At 41.9% G+C, this 23,399-nt stretch overlaps 2 protein-coding genes across 2 annotated transcripts; one reads left to right on the plus strand and one right to left on the minus strand.

Moving 5' to 3' along the window:
- Window positions 1-398: 398 nt before the first annotated feature.
- Window positions 399-13,477, plus strand: polq (polymerase (DNA directed), theta). Its single transcript, XM_028428637.1, has 34 exons — window positions 399-567; window positions 703-808; window positions 896-1,550; window positions 1,984-2,160; window positions 2,236-2,366; window positions 2,436-2,592; window positions 2,686-2,797; window positions 2,875-3,076; window positions 3,176-3,317; window positions 3,528-3,674; window positions 3,759-3,971; window positions 4,061-4,203; window positions 4,364-4,553; window positions 4,748-4,890; window positions 5,029-5,222; window positions 5,552-5,676; window positions 5,787-6,030; window positions 6,555-8,007; window positions 8,083-9,502; window positions 9,640-9,780; window positions 9,868-10,070; window positions 10,234-10,441; window positions 10,518-10,711; window positions 10,807-10,935; window positions 11,047-11,221; window positions 11,324-11,447; window positions 11,546-11,637; window positions 11,730-11,812; window positions 11,960-12,061; window positions 12,146-12,257; window positions 12,710-12,834; window positions 12,925-13,060; window positions 13,145-13,248; window positions 13,364-13,477. Exons 1-34 carry the CDS (start codon window positions 500-502, stop codon window positions 13,475-13,477), a joined length of 8,064 nt encoding a protein of 2,687 aa, XP_028284438.1. The 5' UTR covers window positions 399-499.
- A 275-nt stretch (window positions 13,478-13,752) lies between these two features.
- uba6 (ubiquitin like modifier activating enzyme 6) lies at window positions 13,753-22,982 on the minus strand. Its single transcript, XM_028413128.1, has 32 exons — window positions 22,949-22,982; window positions 22,356-22,449; window positions 22,073-22,167; window positions 21,954-21,982; window positions 21,732-21,826; window positions 21,528-21,639; window positions 21,253-21,333; window positions 20,988-21,110; window positions 20,690-20,813; window positions 20,449-20,552; window positions 20,282-20,344; window positions 19,850-19,926; window positions 19,658-19,724; window positions 19,373-19,516; window positions 19,116-19,262; window positions 18,950-19,030; window positions 18,796-18,873; window positions 18,532-18,713; window positions 18,302-18,407; window positions 18,127-18,216; window positions 17,953-18,033; window positions 17,644-17,772; window positions 17,472-17,523; window positions 17,325-17,388; window positions 17,164-17,233; window positions 17,017-17,088; window positions 16,808-16,931; window positions 16,518-16,711; window positions 16,255-16,382; window positions 16,001-16,088; window positions 15,812-15,906; window positions 13,753-15,622 (listed from the first exon to the last, which is right to left on the minus strand). The coding sequence occupies exons 2-32, from the start codon at window positions 22,394-22,396 to the stop codon at window positions 15,481-15,483; spliced, it is 3,078 nt and encodes a 1,025-aa protein (XP_028268929.1). The 5' UTR covers window positions 22,397-22,449; window positions 22,949-22,982; the 3' UTR covers window positions 13,753-15,480.
- Between the last annotated feature and the right edge of the window lie 417 nt (window positions 22,983-23,399).

Genomic DNA, 23,399 nt, shown 5'->3' on the forward strand with positions numbered 1-23,399 from the left:
TTCTTTTATATTCTTTGATGATACCATACTTATTCTTATGGCTTACGATAGTCACACGTAAGTGAGATAACTGCGTGAAAAATAGAGGTACTATTATTCACACTACACGCTATTGTACCTCACACAGCATACATGTTTTTCTAAGCAAAATAGTTAATTATGAAGCACTTAATCGCCTTTTAGTAGTATTGTAAATATTTATGACACGTATAATAGTAGCATTAATAATACAAGTGTACTTAACTTAGAAATGTTTAATTGGAACTTTGTACGGGCAGCGTTTATGCTCCACCCGGAATGTTTTAGTGAAACACCGGGTCGGCAATGCAGCGGCCTTTTTGAATTCAGAATTGTTTACTACTACGCAACCAAAATAAACCCAAAAGTGTGGGCCTTGATGGCGATAGTTTGTAAGTCATCGTGAAGAGGTAAACGTATGTCATGCTAATTAAAGTAAACTTACTCAGACGTTTGTCCAAACTAGTACAGCGTATCCGGGATGTGCAGCTCAGGTCCTCCGAAAAAGAAAATCTATCTGGGTCAGCACCAGATCAAAAAGAAAATCAGGTAAGTGACAGCTTTTGTTGATGACTATATGCTATATAATAGGTAATGAGTATAAGTATTACAGCTAGGGACATCTTCTAGTGATGTGTTTTTAATGATTAGATTAATGTTTTTATTGACATATTTTGAGCACAGCATTCAAGTATATAATGAGCCACCAGACGAAGACAGACAGCAGAGATCCTGCTTCTTGTCTGACAAAGCAAACGGATCAGAACATGCTAGCAAAGACAGCTGCAAGGTGAGTGTGACACCCTGAGAGTCTCTCTTTTATTAATCTCCTTGTTCAACATCCAGTATATGACACATTTCTGTATGATTGTCTTAGGCTGGAGGAGCTGTGTCTCTGCTGGGAGAATCCACTTTAGCTCTTGATGAAGAGATGCTGCAGGTCCTGGATGCTGCTGACCCTGTAAAGCCTGTTATTAAGACTGCTTCAACAACAGTAAGCAGACATCCTCATGACAGGCCGGCATCACCAGATGCTTCTGAGCCCTGTGTACAGATCAGGGATAGAGCACCTCTCCAACCTACAGACAGAGGACTCAACAGATCCCCTAATCCTCAGGAGGGAGACTGTAAGAGACCAGGATGGAGATCTGACTGTAAAGATCTTGCTCAGAAGCTTCTCTTCAGTGAATACTCTGAGGATGTGGAGCATGCTCACAGGGGTGCAGAAAATAATGATTCAAAAGTTGCCTGTGGCCGTATTCTACCTTGTGAAGAAATGCAAAATAGCCAGCAAGCAGGCAGCTCCAGAAGAAAGAGTTCTCTTTGTGCCAAACACAAAAGTGGATCAAGTGAGAAGGCTGGTTCACCTCTGGACGTGTCCAGTGACTACATCTTGTTCAGTCCCACTCGTCTTGCAGCAGCTATAAAGAGGACCAAACTCCAGCGATCATTACAAGATCAGTCTGCCTCTGTGCTCACAGTCCCCAGTGGCTTGGAGATTAGCACTCTCAGTGATACATTACCTCAGCCAGGTAAGTTGTTTTACTGTCCTAAACACCTCTAAGCTAATGTTTGTGTTTTGTTTTTAAATATTTGTTCTTGATCCCTGGTACATCATAACAGATGTACCATCTAGGGACAAATGAAAATGAGTTGTAGTAGAGACAATATACTTGTAACTTGGAAGCACAAGAAATCATGAAAGGAGTTAAGTGGGGCTTCAGGGAAAACCAGAATTAATAGCATTCACAGCACATGTTCATACCTCTTTATAATACTGTGTTGTTAAGTAATTTTAACATTAAAATTGAGTTAAAAGGATTATGGATGAGGGACCTGAAACTGAATATATTCAGATGGAGGTGTAAAAACCACTACACTGTGTCTCCTGAACATTCTCATGTAAAGTCCATTGTGTCACCAGACTTCTCTCTTTAGTAACTAATTTATTACTTTATACTGTAGGTGTTGCTTTGTGTGCTCCAGTGGATCAAGCTGAAAAGCTCCAGTTATCCAGCTGGGGTTTACCGAAACCTGTCCTGGAACGCTACCAGAAATACAAAGTGACTCAGATGTTTGAGTGGCAGGCTCAGTGCCTCACTGTTGGACAGGTGCTGCAAGGAGGCAACCTGGTATACTCTGGTAAGAAACTGAAGATCCATGAGTCACATGAAGCATTCATTGTTTGGCTCATTTTTTTACTGGTTTTATTTACAGCACCTACCAGTGCAGGGAAAACTCTTGTGTCAGAATTGTTGATGTTGAAACGTGTGTTGGAGACCAAAAGAAAAGCTCTCTTCATTCTGCCATTTGTGTCTGTGGCCAAAGAGAAGATGCACTACCTTCAGGTGAGGAAGGAAGTGAAAATATGTTTGTGTATTTTTCTTAGTTTAACACATTTCTGTCTCTTACCGTAGAGTGTTTATGAAGAAGCAGGGGTTCGCGTGGAGGGGTATATGGGCAGCACCACAGCTGCCGGAGGATTCACAGCACTGGACGTGGCAGTTTGCACTATAGAAAAAGCAAATTCTCTCATTAACAGACTTATTGAAGAGGACAACATGAGTCTTCTAGGTAATGCATCTGTTATGAATTTATTTATATTCATATCACTGTAAATATCAATGTTTTGTTAAGGTCGTAGAAAACTGATTTACTCTCCGACAGGTATGGTGGTAGTGGATGAGTTGCATATGGTTGGGGATTCTGGAAGAGGATACCTACTAGAACTGCTCCTAACCAAGATTCGCTACATTGCACAGAAACATAACACCTCAGGGTCTGTGGACTTTAGTTTATCTTGACATGCATTGTTGAAAAGTTTACCACATGCATTATTAGTCTCTTTCTCTGTAGATCTCTTTCTGAAGGTGTACAGATAATCGGTATGAGTGCCACTCTACCAAACCTCTCACTCCTGGCTAGCTGGTTGGGTGCAGAACTGTACCAGACAGACTACAGACCTGTACCCCTGCAGGAACATCTCAAAGTGGGCTGCGAAATCTACGACAAGAGCCTCTCAGTGATTCGGCAGTTCACCCCTGCACTTCAAATTAAGGTAATGGGGACCAAGACTGTCGAGAGGATCCAAGATGTGAGTTATCATGATTGATTACCACTTTCTTAATAGCAATAATATGATTGCATTATTTTAAAGGGTGACGATGACCACATTGTGAGCTTGTGTTATGAGACGGTGAGAGAGGGCCACTCTGTGCTGCTGTTCTGCCCGTCAAAAAACTGGTGTGAGAAACTGGCAGACACCATCGCAAGAGCGTTCTATAACCTCAGACATACTGGTACGTGAAATGCATTTTGTTTACTGCATTTTGCTGATGAGCGAAGTGAAGCTTAAGTTTCAAAAACATTTTTGATGGACAAATAGGTAATGAGTGCAACAGTAAATACAATTTTAAGTACAATTTAATTGTAATATGTAATATTACACACATTGAATATATATACAGTATTTCGGAGTGTCAACAAGAAGTAAAACAAATGTTTTTCAGATCGTCAGGGAGAAGCTGAGCCTCAGCCGGTGTGTCTGGATCAGGACAGACTGGTGGATGTCATTGCCCAGTTGAGACGAACTCCAGCTGGTTTAGACCCCATCCTCCAGCGCACCGTGCCATGGGGTGTGGCTTTCCATCATGCAGGTGAAAACACTTTACACACTTATCACAACTATTTAACCACTAAATGAGTTTTGTGTATGTGTAGTAAGGCATGTTTGACTGCAGGTCTGACATTTGATGAGCGTGATGTGTTGGAGGGAGCTTTTCGTCAGGGCATGGTCAGAGTCCTGGCTGCCACCTCTACCCTCTCTTCAGGGGTTAATCTTCCAGCTCGAAGGGTCATAATTCGAACTCCTACTTTCAATGGACACTTGTTGGATCCGCTCACGTACAAACAGATGGCTGGTCGAGCCGGGAGAAAAGGAGTGGACACCACAGGTATGGAAGGAAGAACGACTTTTTTTAGAGTTTTACTTGAAAATTGGTTAGAGTTAATATAATAAATAAAAAATGTTCCTCCTATCTAGGTGAAAGTGTGCTTGTGTGTAAACAAGCAGAGCGTCAGAAAGGTATTAGTCTCCTTAAGGGGGCTCTCCAGCCAATCAAAAGCTGCCTGGTGAGAAGGGAAGGTGAAGGCGTCACAACAAGCATGTTGCGAGCCATTCTGGAGGTATGAATCATTTATAATTAAGCAGTAGAGATTAGTTGCATTCCTACTTATACAGTAGTCATTGAATGGTCAGCACTGTTCGCTTTATACTGTGAAAAAAATGCTGTATCAAGATGTCTGTTATTGTTCGATGTCCCTTATTGTGTGCATTCTGACTCAGATAATTGTGGGCGGAGTAGCCAGCACTCCACAGGATGTGAGATTGTATGCTTCATGCTCACTTCTGGCAGCCAGCTTGAAATGTGACCACAAAAAAGAATCAAATGAAGAGACCAACAAAGGATCTATTGAAGCCTGTGTTGAATGGCTGATGGAGAATGAATTCATTAATATCCAGAGAGATGGAGAAGGTTGTCCTTTCTTATTATCTGCCATATTCATCCTTTTCTTGAGATCAGTGCTACATAATGAATAGACTGCCAGTAATGTAATAATGCTCTGCTTAACGGAATTGTTCATTCTATATTTTTCTTACATTATTACACGTTGCTTCCTCACATTTACATTAATTAATGTTCATCGTCCACTGTCTCTGCTCATTCAGATGAGCGGTACCGTTCGACCCAGCTCGGTGCTGCCACCCTTTCATCCTCCCTCTCTCCTCCTGAGGCTTTGGGAATATTTGCAGATCTCCAGCGGGCCATGAAGGGCTTTGTACTGGAAAATGATCTGCACATTCTTTATCTGGTACACATTATTACCTCTGTGCATGCTTAATCATGCCAATGCATACCTAGTAGTGAAGTACCTTCTCTGGGAATCATACATCTTAACAAGTCCTTAAATGCATCAATATTCTAAATGTTGTATCCGGATTCTCCTCAGATCACACCGTTATATGCGGAGTGGACCACCATAGATTGGTATCAGTTCTTCTGTCTGTGGGAGCAGCTGCCGTCATCGATGAAAAGAGTGGCGGAGCTGGTCGGCATCCAGGAAGGTTTTCTGGCACGATCTGTCAGCGGCAAACTGGTTGCCAAGACAGAGAAGCAGCACAGGCAGATGGCAATTCATAAACGGTAACATGCATACAGTATTTGTAGCTTGTAGTGTGTACTTCACAAGCTACAGTATATGAACATCAATGTGCACTATAATTGTAAAAAGACCTGCTATAATGTAGTAAATGTAGCTATAATTAACAGCAAATATGCCAGCATTTATTATTAAATTACGTTTTAATGCTGAATTACATTCATGTCTTTATGAATGTGGATGTGCAAGCAGCATCTCATTGTAGCCCCTTGGATAAATGCTGACTCAGAGGAGAGATACAACAAAAACCACTAGAAGGAGGTTAGATAAGATCCTTTGTCATTCACATCTTCTCTTTTTAATCTCTCCTTAGGTTTTTTACCACTCTTGTGCTACAGGATCTGGTGAATGAGGTTCCTTTGGGAGCTGTTGCCTCCAAATACAACTGTAATCGTGGGCAGTTACAGTCTCTCCAGCAGTCAGCCTCCACATATGCAGGTGCTGCATATGTTGATATACTTTAGATGTATAATTGTTTACATGGGAAAAAAAACAACTTTTTAGTACTTTAGATTACAATCTCACACCTTTTTTTATCATCTCCTCAGGTATGGTAATGGTTTTCTGCAAGCGTCTTGGCTGGCACAACATGGAGCTGCTTTTGTCTCAGTACCAGACCAGGCTGAGCTTTGGAGTCCAGAGGGAGTTGGTCGACCTAGTCAGGGTTTCCCTTTTGAATGCTACACGTGCCAGAACACTCTATGCCCAAGGACTCTGTACTGTTGCAGAACTAGCCAGGGCTACTGTAGCTGATGTAGAGAAAGCCTTGCGGAATGCAGTGCCATTTAAGAGGTTGGTACATGTACCGGTAGGTTCCATTACATTAAACATACACAGAGTACATTACAGAGTTTAACTCTGGGCAACTAGCCTCATGGATTTATTGTTTCTGAAGGCTGCTTGGGGGAGTGGCGAAACACCTTCAAAAATAAAATCCATGAGTTCCTTGATTCAAACTCTTGGATATGCTTTATGCTCAAATGAGTATCCTGCATCACCACACCGAATTGGCATGGTGGTGTGGCAAGTGACTTCAAAGTGATTTCAGGACCTCTTCTACATTTTATTTATGGAAGAAAATACATTTTTTAAATGCACTTTTACTGGAAACATCAATATTTTTTCAATAGTTTTTATGTCCTGTGACCAAGTGATGACTGATGTGAAATAAACCTATATCTATAGATCATTTTAAAAAATACACAAATTATAATTTACTTGTAAGGTGATGACAATTAGCAGGTATTATTTTGAAAAAGTCAGAAATGCATTGCACTCTTAGTTACTATAAGGTCTATATTGTTTGTCTTTATCAGCTCCAAGCGTGCAGTGGATGAGAGTGAGATGGAGGCAGCAGAGAGACGAAACCTCCGCTGTGTCTGGGTCACAGGTGGACGGGCTCTGACGGAACAGGAGGCAGCCATTGAGATCGTGTCTGAGGCGAGGCGCCTCCTTCAAGAGGACCTAGCCCAGTTGGGAGTTCGATGGGATCCAGCAACGCTTCCTCCACAGCCGCCTACTGAAGGCAGTCCCAGTGACCATCACAGTAGGGACTCGGGCACCTCAATTGCCCCATGTGTGAGCTCACTTAAAGCACAAACAAACAACATAAAAGGAAATCAAACGGAGAAGCAGATCAAGAATGGGGTTACATGTGAAAGTAAAAAGGAGGGAAAGAAGGATTTGAAAAGTGAGAGGAAAAAGGAGCAGGAAAGGGATGGTGGGAAAGAAGTAGAAGGCAGAATAAAACAAAGGAACAGTGAACCAGAGGTGGTGCAAAGAATATTGGAGGAAAGAAAGGAAAATGAAATCAGGCAAACAGCTGGTGAAGTTTTAGCACAAAGAGAAGAAGAATCAAGAAATGCAGAGACTAATAAATCAGCAGCACGTGACACAGAAAACGATATGAAAAAGAGAAAACAAGAGACCACAGTGCCAGAGGAAGAAGAGACAAATAAGACTGTCAGAGCAGAGGATCACCAAGTGAGTCGGCCTGAACGGAGCCTAACACAGGAACTGGCTGAGCTTGTATCCAGTCCACTGCCTCAACTGCTACCACAGCCACAACCCTCACCTTCGCCAAAGCCGCTGCCACGCTTCAGGGCCCCGATGTCCCGGATAGAAAAGGTTTCCACAAGGACGGTAAAAGGAGATGGCATCACAGGACTAACTGCCTCGCCTGTGCAGCCAGACAGACTGAAGCACTCAAGAGCCTTACGCAAAGTCCTCCACTCCATACAAACTGACACAGGCTTACAGGCTGACGCAGAAGCAGCACAGATACCACATCCTAAACCCACAGCAGATTCTTCAGCCCAGAATTCAGTCCCTGCAGGTCAGGCGTCTACAACTTTTTCAGAACCTGCAAATACAAATATAGACTTTCCTCTTGCTGTCTCTCCTGAGGCCAAGCGAAGAAGGATAGATAACAAAGAGGCAGATGCGTTTTCATCTCCTGACCTGTACACAGGAGATAAGGCAGACGAGAATGCTAAGGAAGGCATTAAAATAGGAGAGGAGAGTTTTGGTGAAAGCTTTGAACTGGACTCTCAGACAGAAAGAATCATCATCCAGCAGACATATCAATACAAAGATGGAGGTGACAGAGGGATCAATGCGTTGATAGAAAATAAAAAGAAAAGTGGTGAGAAAATAGCAGCTATTGAGAACGTAGGTGAGAGAAGTCACGGTCTTGAAAAAACATCTCCAGGATTCGATATTTCTCTTACAGATAGCCAGATGGAGCTCATCCTCAACACCAGCCACCAGGTAAGTGACTGGATTCACCATGATTTGTTTGTGTATTTGTGTTTTTCTAAATCTAAAGTTACAATGTTTTTACAGATTTCCCCCAGTTCATGTAAAGGGGATGAAGATGTGGAAAATGATGAAGGTGGCTGTAATAATCTGCCTCCCCAAGTGAACCAGGCCGCTTCTGTGAGTCTGAACAGAAGCAGCAGCTTTCTGTTCGACAGCCTGTATGACAGCCCTCTGCTGGCAGGTCTGAGCCCACACCAGAACTCTGACCAATCAGAAGAAGAAGAGGAATCTGCCAGGCAGGAAGTCAGAGAGGAGCACCCTCCACCATTAACACCAGAGAGGCGACGCAGCGAGCTTCTTGCCAACCAGGAAGCGGAACAGCAGGAGGCGATCCAATGGGGCGAGTCCTTCTTTAACCTCTCAGAGTGGGGTGACTCACTGTTGGTCGGAGAACAGTTTTTGGAGAGGCAGAGTTTGTTGAGACACACAGAGAGAAGTGAAAAACAGCAACCAAACACAGACCATGTTCTAAACCCCGAACCCTGTCATGTGCAGCCACAGTTTACTGCTGCAACTGGTAATGAGGGCGATAGGGATAAAGCTGTTTATATGCAAGGCCACACAAAAGAGGGAGAAGTACAACCAGACGATGTTGGTTTTAAACGTCCAAATGTTCAAAGCATACCTGAAAGTGCTTTTTATTGCAGTCCTGGTTTACAAGACATCTTTGACCGCTGGCCTAGTATGTCTGACCAGACCTGGGAAAACGCAGCCGGAGACCTCATAGCCACTCAGCCTCACACAGCAGCACAAATACAAGGGGGCACAAAAAGAGGAAAGTTACAGCAACCTGCTGCTGCTGAGTTTAACTCTCCAACGGTACAACCCTCACATGACGATGAGAATGCAACAGAGAGACCGGGCTCTGCTGGTGACCTCATTCCACCAACTCAAGAAACAACACCTGTCACGCCAAGAGTTAAACTGACAGCGTCAACTCTCCAGTCACCTCTCATGGCATCAACGATCTCAAAACGTCCTAAACCTCACTCAGTCTCCACTAATCATCTATCAAAGGTCACGTCTGCCTCTGATCATAAACAGTTAAAATCTACAACTGATTACAACCTCAAATGTTATGTTGGACGGGAACCAAAAATTAAACCTGAGTGTTCAAATTCAAAAAACAAAGCTTTGTTACAAACAACCCCAAACCTCAATCCTCCCAGAGAAGCTCCACCCTCCCCTCAGCCACAGCGGCTCTCTGATGCTGAATCGCCCTTGACTCATGTAGGCTTCACTCTCCAGCTCTCTCAGGATGCATCACTCTGCTCTAGCAACTCTGGGACCTTTTCCATCATAGATGTGGCAAGCGACAGGCACCTCTTTGACACTTTCGTTAAAGAGTGGAAAACAAAGAAACGGTTCTCGATGGCTTTGGCCTGTGAAAAGAGAGAGCTAAGACAGCAGCCTGAAGGGGAAATAGGAGGGAAACATAAGAGAGGTGAAATATGTAGAAATGTAGAAATACTACAAGCTCATTAATTCACAGTGAAATATAATATTAGTTGTTGCCAAATGTTGGTCAGATATTTGTGAATTTGTTGAATGCACGTCTTGTTTCATACGTTTTCTGTGCAGTGTCAGCAGCTCTTCAGAAGCCCAACATGCCTGATGGTTTTACTGTCAGGAATAGTGAAGGACTTGTGTTGATTGGACTGTCTGTCTGTTGGGGAGCAAGAGATGCATACTATATATCTCTGCAGCAAGAGCAGAGAAAAGGTACTGAAACATGCACATGCAATGGTGGTTGCACAAAAACACTCCTTAGTGGTTCTTGGCTAACCCTGTCTGTCTGTTATCTCTCAGGTCTGAGCGCTAGTCTGGCTCCCCCTCCACTGGATGAGGATTTGTCAGTAAGCGAGAGGCTGCATCACATCAAGGCCTGTCTGAGCAGAGAGTCAGTTGATCATAAGGTCTGTGTGGTGGTCGTCTATGACCTCATCCCGGTGTACAAGACTCTAATGCTGAGCTGCGGCATTAGCTTGGAGGGACACTGTGAAGACCCCAAGGTGAGACAACACAGATTTACATAATTTTTTTTTTAAACAAAATGGAAACAGGCATTTAGTTAATTTAGTCCCTGCTGACCGTCACAAGCTGAAAAAAAAGTAAAGAGCATTGGTCTAAAGTTTTATCTTTCTCTGCTGCTGTGACTGGTTATGTTGACCATAGGTTGCATGCTGGCTGGTGGACCCTGGCAGTGAGGAGAGGACTCTACCCAACATGGTGACTGTCTACTGCCCTGAAGAGTTACCTCTTCTGGATGGACTTGGGAATGCTCATTCACACTGTCCTCGTGTAAGGGCAGCAACCAAGAGTGTGCTCATCCATGCAGTCATGAACCATCTCACTGGCATGCTGGAAAAAGACGGCACACTGGGTAACACACCTAACAGATCTATGCTGACAATGAGATATTTAGACAGTATTTTAACATTGTCATTTATATATGTTAGATACATTCAGGAGAATAGAGATGCCTTCACAAGTATGCTTGGCCCTGTTGGAGCTGAATGGAGTCGGGTTCAGTGTTGAAGAGTGCGAGCGACAAAAACATGTGATGCAAGCTAAGCTGTCAGCACTGGAATCTGAAGCATACAGCCTGGCTGGACACAGCTTCTCCCTCACCAGCATTGATGACATAGCACAGGTTTGGACACTTCTCTTCTATTTCAGCCATATTTTTTTCAAATATACAAACACTTAGTATTTTAAAACGTATGTGTGTTCTGATGAATGCTGTAGGTGCTGTTTCTAGAGCTCCACCTGCCCCCAAATGGTGATGTAGGTGGAACAAAAAGTAAGAAGACTCTGGGCTACACCAGGAGAGGCGGTGGCAGAGTCCGACTAGGAAAGCAGTTCAGCACAACCAAGGTTAGTTTAAAAGATTTTAATTCAACCTTTATTGCTAATCATATCATGTGCCTTGTTTACACACCAGCGTTCGATCTAACTAAATGATTTTGATTCCCACATCATCCACAGGATGTTCTTGAGAAGCTTCGCCCTCTACACCCATTGCCAGGTGTGATCCTGGAGTGGCGTCGCATCACTAATGCCTTGACTAAAGTAGTGTTTCCCCTTCAGAGGGAGAAGCAATATCACCTTACACTAAAGATGGACAGAATATACCCCATCGCCCAGACACACACAGCTACAGGTGAAACACACACATACACTAATACACCATCTTTATTACAGAGTATTACATGTAGACACATTTCAATCAAGTATACAATGAGCCAGCTCATTCTGTGTTTAGGTAGAGTGAGCTTCACTGAGCCCAACATCCAGAATGTCCCCAAAGACTTTGAGATTAACATGCCCACAATGGTGGGTGAGAGCCCGCCTTCACAAGATGGCTGCCACAGGGCCACCAAATCAAGGTAGGTCAAAACTTATGTTCTTTGTGTCCATAAATAAATAATAAATAAAAGTGGACAGGAAGGATATGATGACATTCTTACTGTTACAGCAAGAAGAGACACTCTGTGGCACCCTCAGTTACAGCCGGACCTGCAGAACAGGGCCCGGCCTTCTCTGTCAGCATGAGACACGCTTTTGTTCCTTTTTCAGGTTACTGCGTTGATTATGTTGTTTTATGATGTGCGGTCAGATATTCTGCCCACAGCTTTGTGTCAGACTGCTCTCTCTGTTTTGAAATGTAGGTGGAATGATTTTAGCAGCTGATTACTCCCAGTTGGAACTGAGAGTTCTGGCTCATCTCTCAAAGGATCAGCGGCTCCTGCAGGTCAGTAACCTAACAAGAAAACATGTTTATTTATACATATATATATATATATATATATATATATATATATATATATATATATATATATATATATATATATGTCTACCAATAAATAAATTGAACTACCTGAAACTGTGTGTTCACAAGGTGCTAAATGGGGGAACAGACGTGTTCCGCTGCATCGCTGCAGAGTGGAAAAGTGTTGACCCAGAGTCTGTGAATGACAACCTCAGACAACAGGCAAAACAGGTAGAACCAGGCAGAAAAGAGGAGATAACATGGACATGCATGGATTCCCACCAGTATGCTCACCAGGGCGTACTTGTTTTGCAGATCTGCTATGGTATTATCTATGGCATGGGAGCCAAGTCTCTGGGGGAGCAAATGGGAGTAGAGGAGAATGATGCAGCCTGCTACATCGAGAGTTTCAAAGACCGATACAAAGGTATTCAGCAAGTCTTGAGTATTTCTGGCTAGAGCCACAAACTGCAAGTGATCAGGACTCAGGACTCGCTAACAAGGTAGCGTGAATAGCTTGAACAATTAACTTAGGTCAGGTCTCACAGTTAAACAATGTAATATTGGTTGAAACACACACAGGAACTGTCTTGAAGACATTAATGGGTAAAAGTTCCCTTTTTCTTGCATAAAGAGGACAAAATATAACACCCCAGACACATGTAAAGCTCTTAATATTTATTAATAATAATATTAATAATAATAATAATAACTTTTTGGCTCAACTAGCAGCACATAGGCTAACACCTGGACTGATGCAGTGCAGTAAACCATGGCCAATCGTGTTCTTTCACATGCAATTGTGCCGGAGGTAAACAGAAACCACTGACCTGTGAAATACTGTCATTTTGAAAGGATCCATGTCTGTTTACGTTTCAGGGATCAATGCTTTTCTTAAACAGACTGTGAAAAACTGTGTGAAGGACGGATACGTTCAGACGCTGATGGGCCGCAGAAGATACTTAGCAGGAATTACAAGCACCAACTCACATGTCAAAGCACATGTAGGCATAACCATTCAGCAGTGCTTACACTGTATGCCAGGATCTGTAATCATCCATGTTTAAAGCTTTCTGTCCATCTTTCTCATACAGGCAGAGCGACAGGCAGTGAACACAACTGTCCAGGGTTCAGCTGCTGACATTGTTAAACTCGCCACTGTGAACATCCAAAAGCAGCTACGAAAAATGTTTCCTGCAGCTCCTTTGTCTCACCAGCACACACACTCTGGTGAATAAAATATCTTCTTTCACATGCAGACAGATATATGACACATCACAGACAGTTAATTAATCACATGTGCAATCATGTCAGTCCAACATCAGCACAGAGCCACATCTCATCTGAGAGGAGCCTACTTTGTCCTGCAGTTACATGATGAACTTATTTATGAAACCACAGAAGAAGACCTCATACAGGTATGAGAATTGCCATTAAGGCTGTTAATTTATGTAAATGTATGTGTTTGCATGATTTAGGTGCATTTGCAGCTGTTGAAGGAACCTTTCTCATTCTGATCTTTCCTTCTGTCAGGTTGCACAGACAGTTAAGAGGGAGATGGAGTCAGCCGTCAAACTGTATGTAAAGCTAAAGGCCAAAGTCAAAGTGGGACCCAGCTGGGGGAACCTGCTGGACCTAGATCTGTAAAGTGAATGTTTTAAGGTTAATACAATGCACTTTTTCCTCAATCCTCTGTAGATACACTAAAAAAGTTTTTTAATTTCTATACTGTCTATAATGAAATGAGTCACAAAACCTGTAGGCTACTATGACTTTGTAATGAAGTGTACAATGTGATAGATTTTGTCATTTTATGTATGTGATGATTAATGTGCTGTAATAAACTGAAAACATATGGTCTTTAATAGGTGGGGAAATTGTAGTAAAAGACAGAAAGAAAGAAAGACTCAACAGTTTTAATCTTGAGGACATCCTGATTCTCACATTTTATTGGACCATCAGTTGAGCCACAAGATCATCATTGTCACTTAACACTGTTTTGTGGTACACTTACGAAAGTCACTGCACAAGAAGTGCTGCCAATGTGTTAGACCTTCAACACCTCTGTTATTGGGCAGAAATAAATGAAAACTAAGGAAGCAGGGCAGTTCAACCCCAAATTAAAATCAGATTTTCCCCGTGGCCTGCAGCGCTGTTGGCATGGGTTGCAAATTTCTGCTTTCAAATATAGTGGAACTAGATGGCACTCTGCCACGCAATAACCCTTTTGTCTTCAGATGAATGAACTCCACACAATGCTCAATTTTCAAAGGTTCTATTTAAAACTGCATTGGCAGTATTGCTAATATAAGCCAGTGCAGACCCTTATTTCACAATCTTTGGAACTACATGGGATGGTGAATTATATACCTAGATAATAAACACTTCTATGAATGACTTGTTCGGTATTGATTAACAGTTGACCAGTGCAACATGACTCAATAGAGCTCATCAACACAGGCTCAGTTTGACACAAATAAAACAGTAACAAGTAAATAAATACATGTCACAGACATACATCCATAAACAAACAAATCATGAACAGCAAAGTTTTTTTCTTTTAAAACAAATGTTTTTAGAAGTGTGATCCCAGATGTTGTAGTTCTGTCAAAATAAGGCTTTTCTATGTATGAAACAGTCCATCAACCCATGCTAATAATCAAATGAAGGACAGTTTGTGACATTGGTGCCATTATACCTAAGAAGTATTTAACAAAGTAGGTAAGACTATCAGCTACAATTACAGTAGGTGGTTTTGCCCATATTGTTAAGTGCACCACACATCACCTGCATCGTTTCATGCACATAAAATGGATTTTTGTTAACGTGCACCAACAAATCACATCAAATCGCTGCAGCTGTTTCTTGCTCTGAACCGTCTGGCTGATATCATCCATCCTTTGTGATATAAATGTGTTTTTATGATGCTGTCAAAGTGATCAGAAAGGAGACATCTGCAGACACAATGATAATCAGTATCTTTGGTGGTTTGGTTTACTGACATGTTGCACCTTTAATGAATGCAAATATTGGCCTAAATTGTCTATAAGGGAAGATTGACGACAACTGTTCAAACCCTGTGCCTAACAACTGTCAAAGCCAAAGACAAGACTCAAAAGAGAATAGGATGATATTGTGATGTCCACTCATTACAAATCTGGGTTACACCAATATTCACATTCCCTTTTGAGTCCAACAGAGTTAAAACAAAAATGAACTGGGCAAAAACTGGGCTGTGTGTTGGGAGTATGCAGGTTTCTGTAAACATAGTTTTTAGTCAGACTCACTGCCACAAACAGAAAAAAGGTTATTAATCAATTAAGGCATTCACACAGACGAGCTGTGCATTTTACCAGAGTAGAAAACAGAACCAAGAAAATATATGTACACAGGTACAATTATATAAGTGCTACTTAAGCAGCCTTGTGTTCCACTGGCTAGATCTGAGGCAAAAAGAACTAGCCTTTCTTGCTCCATGAAGTAAAGGGGTAGGGGCAGGGGCATGTACTGGTGCCAGGAGCTTTGCCTTTCAACAGATGACATCCTGAGGGAAAACTCTTGGCCCTGGCATGGGTTACCGAAGTATAACAATTTACATGAAAGAAGAGAAATAAGGACACAAGAGGCTTGAGGATGACATCAGGATAGTATCAGGGTGTTCCACCGTCAGGGCTGAAGTAGTACCTGACAGGAGGACCAGGGAGGTCCTCATCTCCGTCTGCCTCTGGGGCAAATGATACAGTGAGGTCAACATAGCGTCGATCCACTGATGGCTTGATTAGCTTCTGCATTCTGAGGAAAGTTAGAGCCAAAGTTAGCTGTTTAGGATGTGACAGGTGTAATGGAAGGGTCATTTGTCTTTATTTATGGCTTTGATCCTATTGATCTGCTGAGTCTCACTGACTCCTACATATTCCCTACACATCAAGAGATGCTTTTCTCTGAGCATCACAAAAATAAAATCCCAAGTAAAGCACTCACGTTAGCTTCAGTCTCTTCGAGTGTCCGGGCATAACAGGCACGTACAGCATCTTCACACCGTGGACGACCATAGTAGGTTCAATGCCGTACTTTTCCTGAAATACCACAACCAAGACAAAATATGAATACGAGAAGAATACGCATGAACTATTACTGTAGCACTGATTATTGTGAGCAAATGTTTCTCACCCTCACTGCATTCATGAAGTCAGAGAGAGTGAAGTCCTCATGGCCGAAGATGGTCCAACAGTCCCAGATGGAGAAGTAGATGTTGTTCCTGGGAAAGATGCCATGGAGCTGTCACTAGGTGGCAGTGCGGTGATGATGAAACATGCAATTTGTGTTCTTTCTTATAATGAAACTTTGCAGCTTAGCACACAATATGAAACAGAAAATGATGGACACAATTTCTTCTGAGGCACAAAAGAACAGGATCATCCTACCTGATGAGTGTCTGCTTAACCGGGGCAGGCTCAGTTAGCACAAATACAGGAATGGCCAAGTTGAAGAAGCAGTTTTTGAAAGACTCAAATGAGTAGCCTCCAACCACCTTGATCAGCTCCAGGGCCACCTGAGTATATTAAAATTATAACAACCAAAATAAAATACTAATATTAATTTTGCTACAATGATTAATAAATTGATAGAAGTCACAACTTGCTGACTTGTTTAATATCAGTCCTTAAAGGAATAATGATGTTCTCACCAGTCCAGCAACAGCTGCTGTTGCTGTGGCAATAGCAGGGATAATCTTGCCGGCAATGCGTTTGGTCTTAAACCTGTCAGCTGGTTCAATGGAGTACATTCTGGCTCTGATAGCAGATGCAGACATGACGAAATCCATGTGACCATTGCTGTCATCATCTTTTTCAAACTGAAGGGGACTCATCTGTAACCACTCTACAGTGGGCACGTAAAAGAACACACTGAATCCACTACTCCCATTTACAAAAATGTGTTTGTTGATGTAACGCTCTGTTGCTTTTGTTTGTATACCTGGTGTGACCCTGTCAGTTGCAATGGCCTGCTCCAGCTGTGCCATTGCTTCCCTCTCCTCCTCACTGCTTACAGGGATCTTCATGTGATCAGGTTTCTTTGCCGACTCATCCGTCTCTATGCACTACAACAAATCCAGCCACCAAGATTAAGATTCTTTTAAACCTACTTAGACATACAACAAAGGCCAGATCCATTTTTAAGCATACCTTCTGAGAGGGTCTGTACTCAGGAATCTTGACACCTGCAAGAATCCTGGTGACTACCTCTTCAGAAACATCCTGATACACAAAAATGCCCAGTCAGTCTGTGAACATGTGTGTTTGAGAGTCCATACATGAGTGTACATGTCTAACCTGTTCTGAGTACGGGATGTTGTAAATCCCTGCAAAGAGCCGGGCAGTACTGACAACAAAAGTGAAGTGCCTGATGGGAAAAGAGGAGGTTTTAGCAAACTTTAGACATGAAAAAATACAAACAAGAAAGGCTTAAAAAAATAATATAAGAGAATTCTCACATAGAGTCATTCAAGTCAAATTCAATAGGTGCGGGAGGTCTTTTCGGAGACTGCCAAAACAAACCTAAAAGAAGTGAGACATTTTAATAAAGATCTTTCATCAAGCTTAAGTTTTACTTTGGTTATGTGTATTATATTCTAACTTACTTCCATCCTTTAACCTTGTGTCCAGGGGGAAAGAGTGCAACAGTTGTAGAGCCTGCAGGGATTAATAAAGTTAATCTTAATGTTAATGTTAATTGTAATCACGTAACATGACCACCTATGTGAATATTATCAATGTGGTATAAATATGCATGTTGAGGTGACAAGTGATTACCTTTCTTCTGAAATACTTTTCAAATTTCAGACGGGCAATAGCGATGCACTGTTCCCACTGACTCGGCCGTCTGCTCAGCAGCTTAATAACTTGGAATGACCCCTCCAGACTTTCCCCTGCCTGAATCCGCTATATATACACATACATAGAACTTGTTTTTAGAAACATTGTTTTAGTAGATAACCTACTGCTAGGATGGCTTTATATAGAACACTAAAAATATCAGTTTGAAATGCATGCTTTAAAAAAACTATGCCAAAGCAAGAGCAGAAAACCAAAAACTGTTAAAAAGCAACAACAGTGTCTTACTTGAAGCACTACTTCAGCTGAAGAGTGGGTCTGCCAGAATGAGTTATACATGGAGGGTTTGTGGACAAAAGCATTCTCAAACTAGACAACCAGAGAAAAGAAACAGTGAGCAAACTTCCAGATCCTCTGAAATGAGGACAATGATCAGATGAAACAGAAAAAAACGCTGTTAACCTTATCTCTGGCCCATTGGATGGTGTGCTCTATAACAGAAGGAAAAGACTTGAGAGTGCAGAATGGGATCTCCTCTTCTGGGGGGTCCCTCTGGGAGGAAAATGAAAAAAGCTAGTTAAAAATGGCGCTGGCTAAAATAAAAAACAGACATGGCCATAAATCTTTATGAACCCACATGGCTGTTGTAAGACTCTGTCAAGCTTGGCACAATGATTTCAGTGTGTCCTTTAGTTCCCATGGTGCCAGAGTCCAGGAGAGGTCTCTGATTGGATACACAGCGGCTAGAAATGACATAAACACCTATGTCAGGATGAAATATTTGAAACGTCTGGAATTGTGCTGTGAGAAATGATATAATGAGATTAATTTAGTCAAATTAGTTGTAGATCTACAGTTGACACCAACCTGTCCACATATCTTCGAGCCTCTACATTGTCCAGCGCAGTGACAACCAGGTTCAGGCGGGAGTAGAAGAGGTCATTGTAGATGCTCTCAGTAGCTGGACACACCTTGTTGAGGTGAGCATCCACCTGCAGGTCAGGGTTGATATCACAAGTGGCTTCTGCTGCAGTGGTACTTTTGGGTTTCTGAAACAGAGAGAAACTAGTGTATATGCTGACCTCTGTCAATACAAAAGCCGGACCTGCAAAGCAGTGAGTATCTACTCACCTGTATATGATGTGGTCTGAAGAGGAACTGTCTGTTAAGGTTAGACTTTTCAATGAGGTCTGGGTCTGTGATGCACACCTGAGAGATATCAACAACGATGTGAATACATATATAAAGAAAATTAGGTAAGACCGAGGAAAAACAGAACTCCCACCTCTCCTGAGCTTCTAGCCAGTCCCACCCCAAGCAGGGCAAAGTTTTTTAGCATCTCACAGCCGATGGCACCACAGCCAACCTGAGAGAGAAAACAATGTTGCAGTCATTTAGAAGTAAGCTGGCATTAATGCTCTTAAATATGCTGAGAAAATTCACAATCTTACCATAAAGACCCTGAGCTTGTGCAGTTCATGACACATTGATTCACCAATGCAAGCTCTTAATCCATCGTATCGATCGCCTCTAGGGACAAACTCCTCAGCAGAAAGAGACTGAAGTGGCCTGACTACCTCGATTGCATCAAGATATAACTAAACATAAGAATGAAACCAACAGTTAAGATGTAGAATAAGCTACAAAATCAGTCCATCAAAGAAGATCAAGAGTTTAAATAATTTATTTAAAAAATGTATTAACCCACCCATTGCTGCAGAGGAGCAAACTTCCCTGTGATAGCCTTTAAAACTTCCTGACTGGCCAGACCTCCGACAGCTGCTGCTAACGGAGGAAGAGTTCCCCTTGCTGTCCTCGAAAGGCAGCGCACCAGCTCAGCATTCACAGGAGTCTGGGAGGCAGAAGAAAGAGTAAAGAAAAAGACAGGGCGTTAGTGTTAAGTGTTATTGTAATGTTAGTATTCAATCATCTGTATATACAACTTGAAGATAATGAAATGGTAAGGATTGGAAACAAATGAGAAAAAACTCACTTTGCTCTTAAGAGTTGCATTTACTTCCTCTGTCAGCTTTATTAAAACTTCAGCATCCTGTAAACACCTGATGGCATCAAAACAAAACAGTTCAGACACAACTTAGCACATTACATTTCACTGTCTGAACATACAAAAACACACACAGTAATGCCAAAGTACAGAACTGGACTGAGCTACAGGAGTATTTACCCAATGTTAGGAAGTCTACTGTGCTGCTCCTGGAAGCTGTCCAATGCCAACATGGCTGCATGGATCTGTAGAGGGGCCTGACAGGCAGATTTAGAATGGTAAGGAAACCACTTGCTTAAGTTCAAACAAAAACAATTGTGAACTGAGTGATATAATAAATATTCTGACCAACACTAAGTTAAACTATAAGTGTTCTGGTTTAACCTGATTTATAAGCCTATTAGGCAAATATCTCAGTAAACCCAAGAAGGATTTGTGTAAACATGTGCTCCATTATAAGTGTTTTTGAGTGCGATTCAGTAGAGAGACAGCTGTCTAAAAGGTGGGTTGTTTACACACTTGCATCAGTTTTGTACTCAACCGGCAATAAGACATTGGCCAGGCAGACTGTTACCTACTACTACTACTAACTATTCTGCTTGAGACTCTCACCTCTGGTTTACTGAAGTCTGGAGTCAGGACCTGAGGATCACACAACTGTTGCTCTAATGTTTCCTGAAATAGTAAGTGGACAGTCAGGACATATCAATCAAAACATGTCTGTGTCTTTTTTGTTCTATTGTAATATTTCAGGTCAAAAAGGCCACTATTTCACTTACAAATTTGTATGTCTTAGGGGTTTTCACTAGGGCAAAAAACCCTCCATGTACATATGGTTGTAGTTGGGATGTGTCTCCTATTGCAAAACTGTGAGGGGAGAGGACTGCACACACAAACAAAAATGAACAAACATAGCTTTGATTACAAAACCAATACAGGATCAAATCTGCACTTTTAGTCTCAACCAAACCACAGTCAAAATGTTGCTAACAACAAGTTTCTACAATGTATACAAAATACCTGAAACCTGTCGTATAGTGCCATTGAGCTCCACCATGCCGCTGACCTCTCTGAAGACAACACTCTGGCCCGTCTGTAGCCCATGGGGTTGGTTGTCCATGCAGTTTACCACCCCAGGATTATCCTGAACAGTAAAATGGTAAATAAATAATATTTTATGTCATGCAAAAAAAAATTTATTCTTCTGACACAACCACACAAATGGGCCTGATAATTACATTTAACAACAAATGCTGAAGTAATCATATGCACATCATGTGTGTTTGTCAGAAGAATAGATTGTAAAAGCAAGTACTACCTGAGTGATGCTTTGGATGAAAATCTCTTTTGGCTCCTCTCCTGTAGGATCGGACACCTCAAACTCCTCTCCAAAATCACAAAACACCCGCACACAGATGCCATATGCATCACAGCTGATGAACTGGCAACAACAAAATTCAGCACAGTTTGGTTAACACACACATGCAAGAAGTGTTGGTCCATGTTAAACCACTTGTGAGTTTCCAGTGGGTATGACATGGTTTAGTTATGGTCAGTAATGAATAACAGGAAGGTGGACTTACTCTGATAGGGGGTTGTTGTGAGTGGCAGAACTCATTTACTCTCTTCTGTAGGCTCAATCTAGCATCAGTCAAAATCACACACTGCAGGAGAGGACAGAGCAGTAAGACAACAAACATTTGTAGAACAGTGCTAATGTCACCTAAGCTTGAGTGCAATATATAGCAAACAGCCCACGATCATTCATCTTGTGGTGACAACATATGGAAAGATCTAGAACACTAAAGGACAGTGAAGGAGCTCTGCATATCTTTTTTTCTGAAAGACAATGACTCACCTGGTACTTTCTGAGAAAACTAAGATCTGTGTTGTCATCCAGAGCTGATGAAGACATTTCCACATGGACATAAGGATTCAGCTCTGCTACCCGAGGACACACTGCCTCCACCCTTTTGCAGCAACACAGGATGATGGGACAGTGAGAGAAGTGTTTGATCAGTGTAAAAAGTAACAGAGGTTAAGTGGAGCACTCCAGCATTACCTCGTCCTCTGGCTCAAAACATCCTCTTTGCGAATAAAGAAGTTGGAGCCAAGATCCCATGTCTCACACTGTTTGGTGTCATGAAGGGTAACTGCCTACACATGCACAGGGCACACATATAAACAGGTACTGCATGTGCACAAACAAACATTATGTCTGATTTTCAATCTGCTGGAGATTACACATTGCTGTTCAATCATAATACTAAAAGAGAGCGCCTACCTTCACACCAGCCAGGACGATATTCTTTGCTGCAATACCAAAAGAGTACTTGTTTAGTATTATATGACTATGGCATTGAATATTATACATGCTGCAATAAAAACAATTTTTTTGCATACCTATCTCTATTCCCAGTCCTCCCATTCCACTGAGAAAAACTGAGGACTGGGCCATCTGGTGCATGGCACTGTCTCCAAGTACATATCGCTGGCGGCTGGAGAGACAAGAGGAAGTGAATATGACAGAGAAATCAAAAAAGGAAAGTGAAGATTACCCAGCACAATAACTGCACTGATTGAACCAGTTTATGTGCCGACTTCCATGCGACGTCATCTGTGCTTTCAAGTTAATGGTGCAGTAGAGTAGCGTAGCCTGTGATGTGCAGTGAAACGATGAACTTGCCTGTAAAGAGAGTCGTCAATCTCCATCAAATCTGCGGCCATGCTGGGAGGGGAAGGGGAGGGAAATGCAACTGTCTCAGCGAAAACGACACTACCTATTAACATAAAACAAAACAAAGATATCAACAATGGTTCTAAACGTTTTGAGCAGTAATAATCCTAAACCAACGCCCTACTATAAGTTAGCTACATGGCTAACACGCAAACTCCAGCTGTCAGCAGTGTTGTTGCCCTGACAACTGTCAGTGGTGCTACAAGGTAAAGTGGCCGTCTTGGATTCAAATTAAGTAAATGCGAACACTCAATTGTTGTCGCAGTTGACAGAGCTGTCTTAACCACAGTGGTATATTTATGAGGCAGCTGAACACACCTCAACGTTAGCAGCTACGGCTAGCTAGCACTGTGTGCCACTATTGCCTGGTGCCGGTGGCGAGGACACTTGTCATAAACTCGTTAAAAGTGATGACAAGAGCGTTAGGTTACACAAAACTACTCAGAGCCGACACCTGGTTTAACTATTATTGTTTCTATCGATCAATATGCAAAAAACGTTATCAGTAACGTTGAAATTAAGAAAATATTATACGCAGCTACCTGTCAGTATGCCCGACGAGCTACAGTGAATGAATGGCTGTGACTGGTTAAAAACTTGGATTGCTTCCGGGTTACCATGATCACATGACAAAGTAAACCAATCATTTCATACAACTTTTTAAGGCCACATTTGTGAATAAATCAGTTTTTTGGATAGTATTACATAAAATACCCCACCTTTAGAATGAATTAGCTGATTTCCAGAGTAAAATATTTAAAATGTAGAGTATCATTAAGTCACTCATTTGACCCCGACGGCGTTAAAAGCGGAAGTGACGTGCGAAATAGAACTTTATTCAATTTTATTCATAACAGGTAAGTGATTAGAAGTCATTTGTGTTTGCAGAAAGTAACCATGATATTTGTTATTATCTAAAGCTAGCTCCTCAGACAGGCAAGGCTTCCTCCCCAGAACACTGAAGTAGATCTTAAATACTGTTACAGAAGGAAT

The sequence above is a fragment of the Parambassis ranga genome, chromosome 1 (assembly GCF_900634625.1).
Source record: "Parambassis ranga chromosome 1, fParRan2.1, whole genome shotgun sequence".
NCBI lineage: Eukaryota > Metazoa > Chordata > Actinopteri > Ambassidae > Parambassis > Parambassis ranga.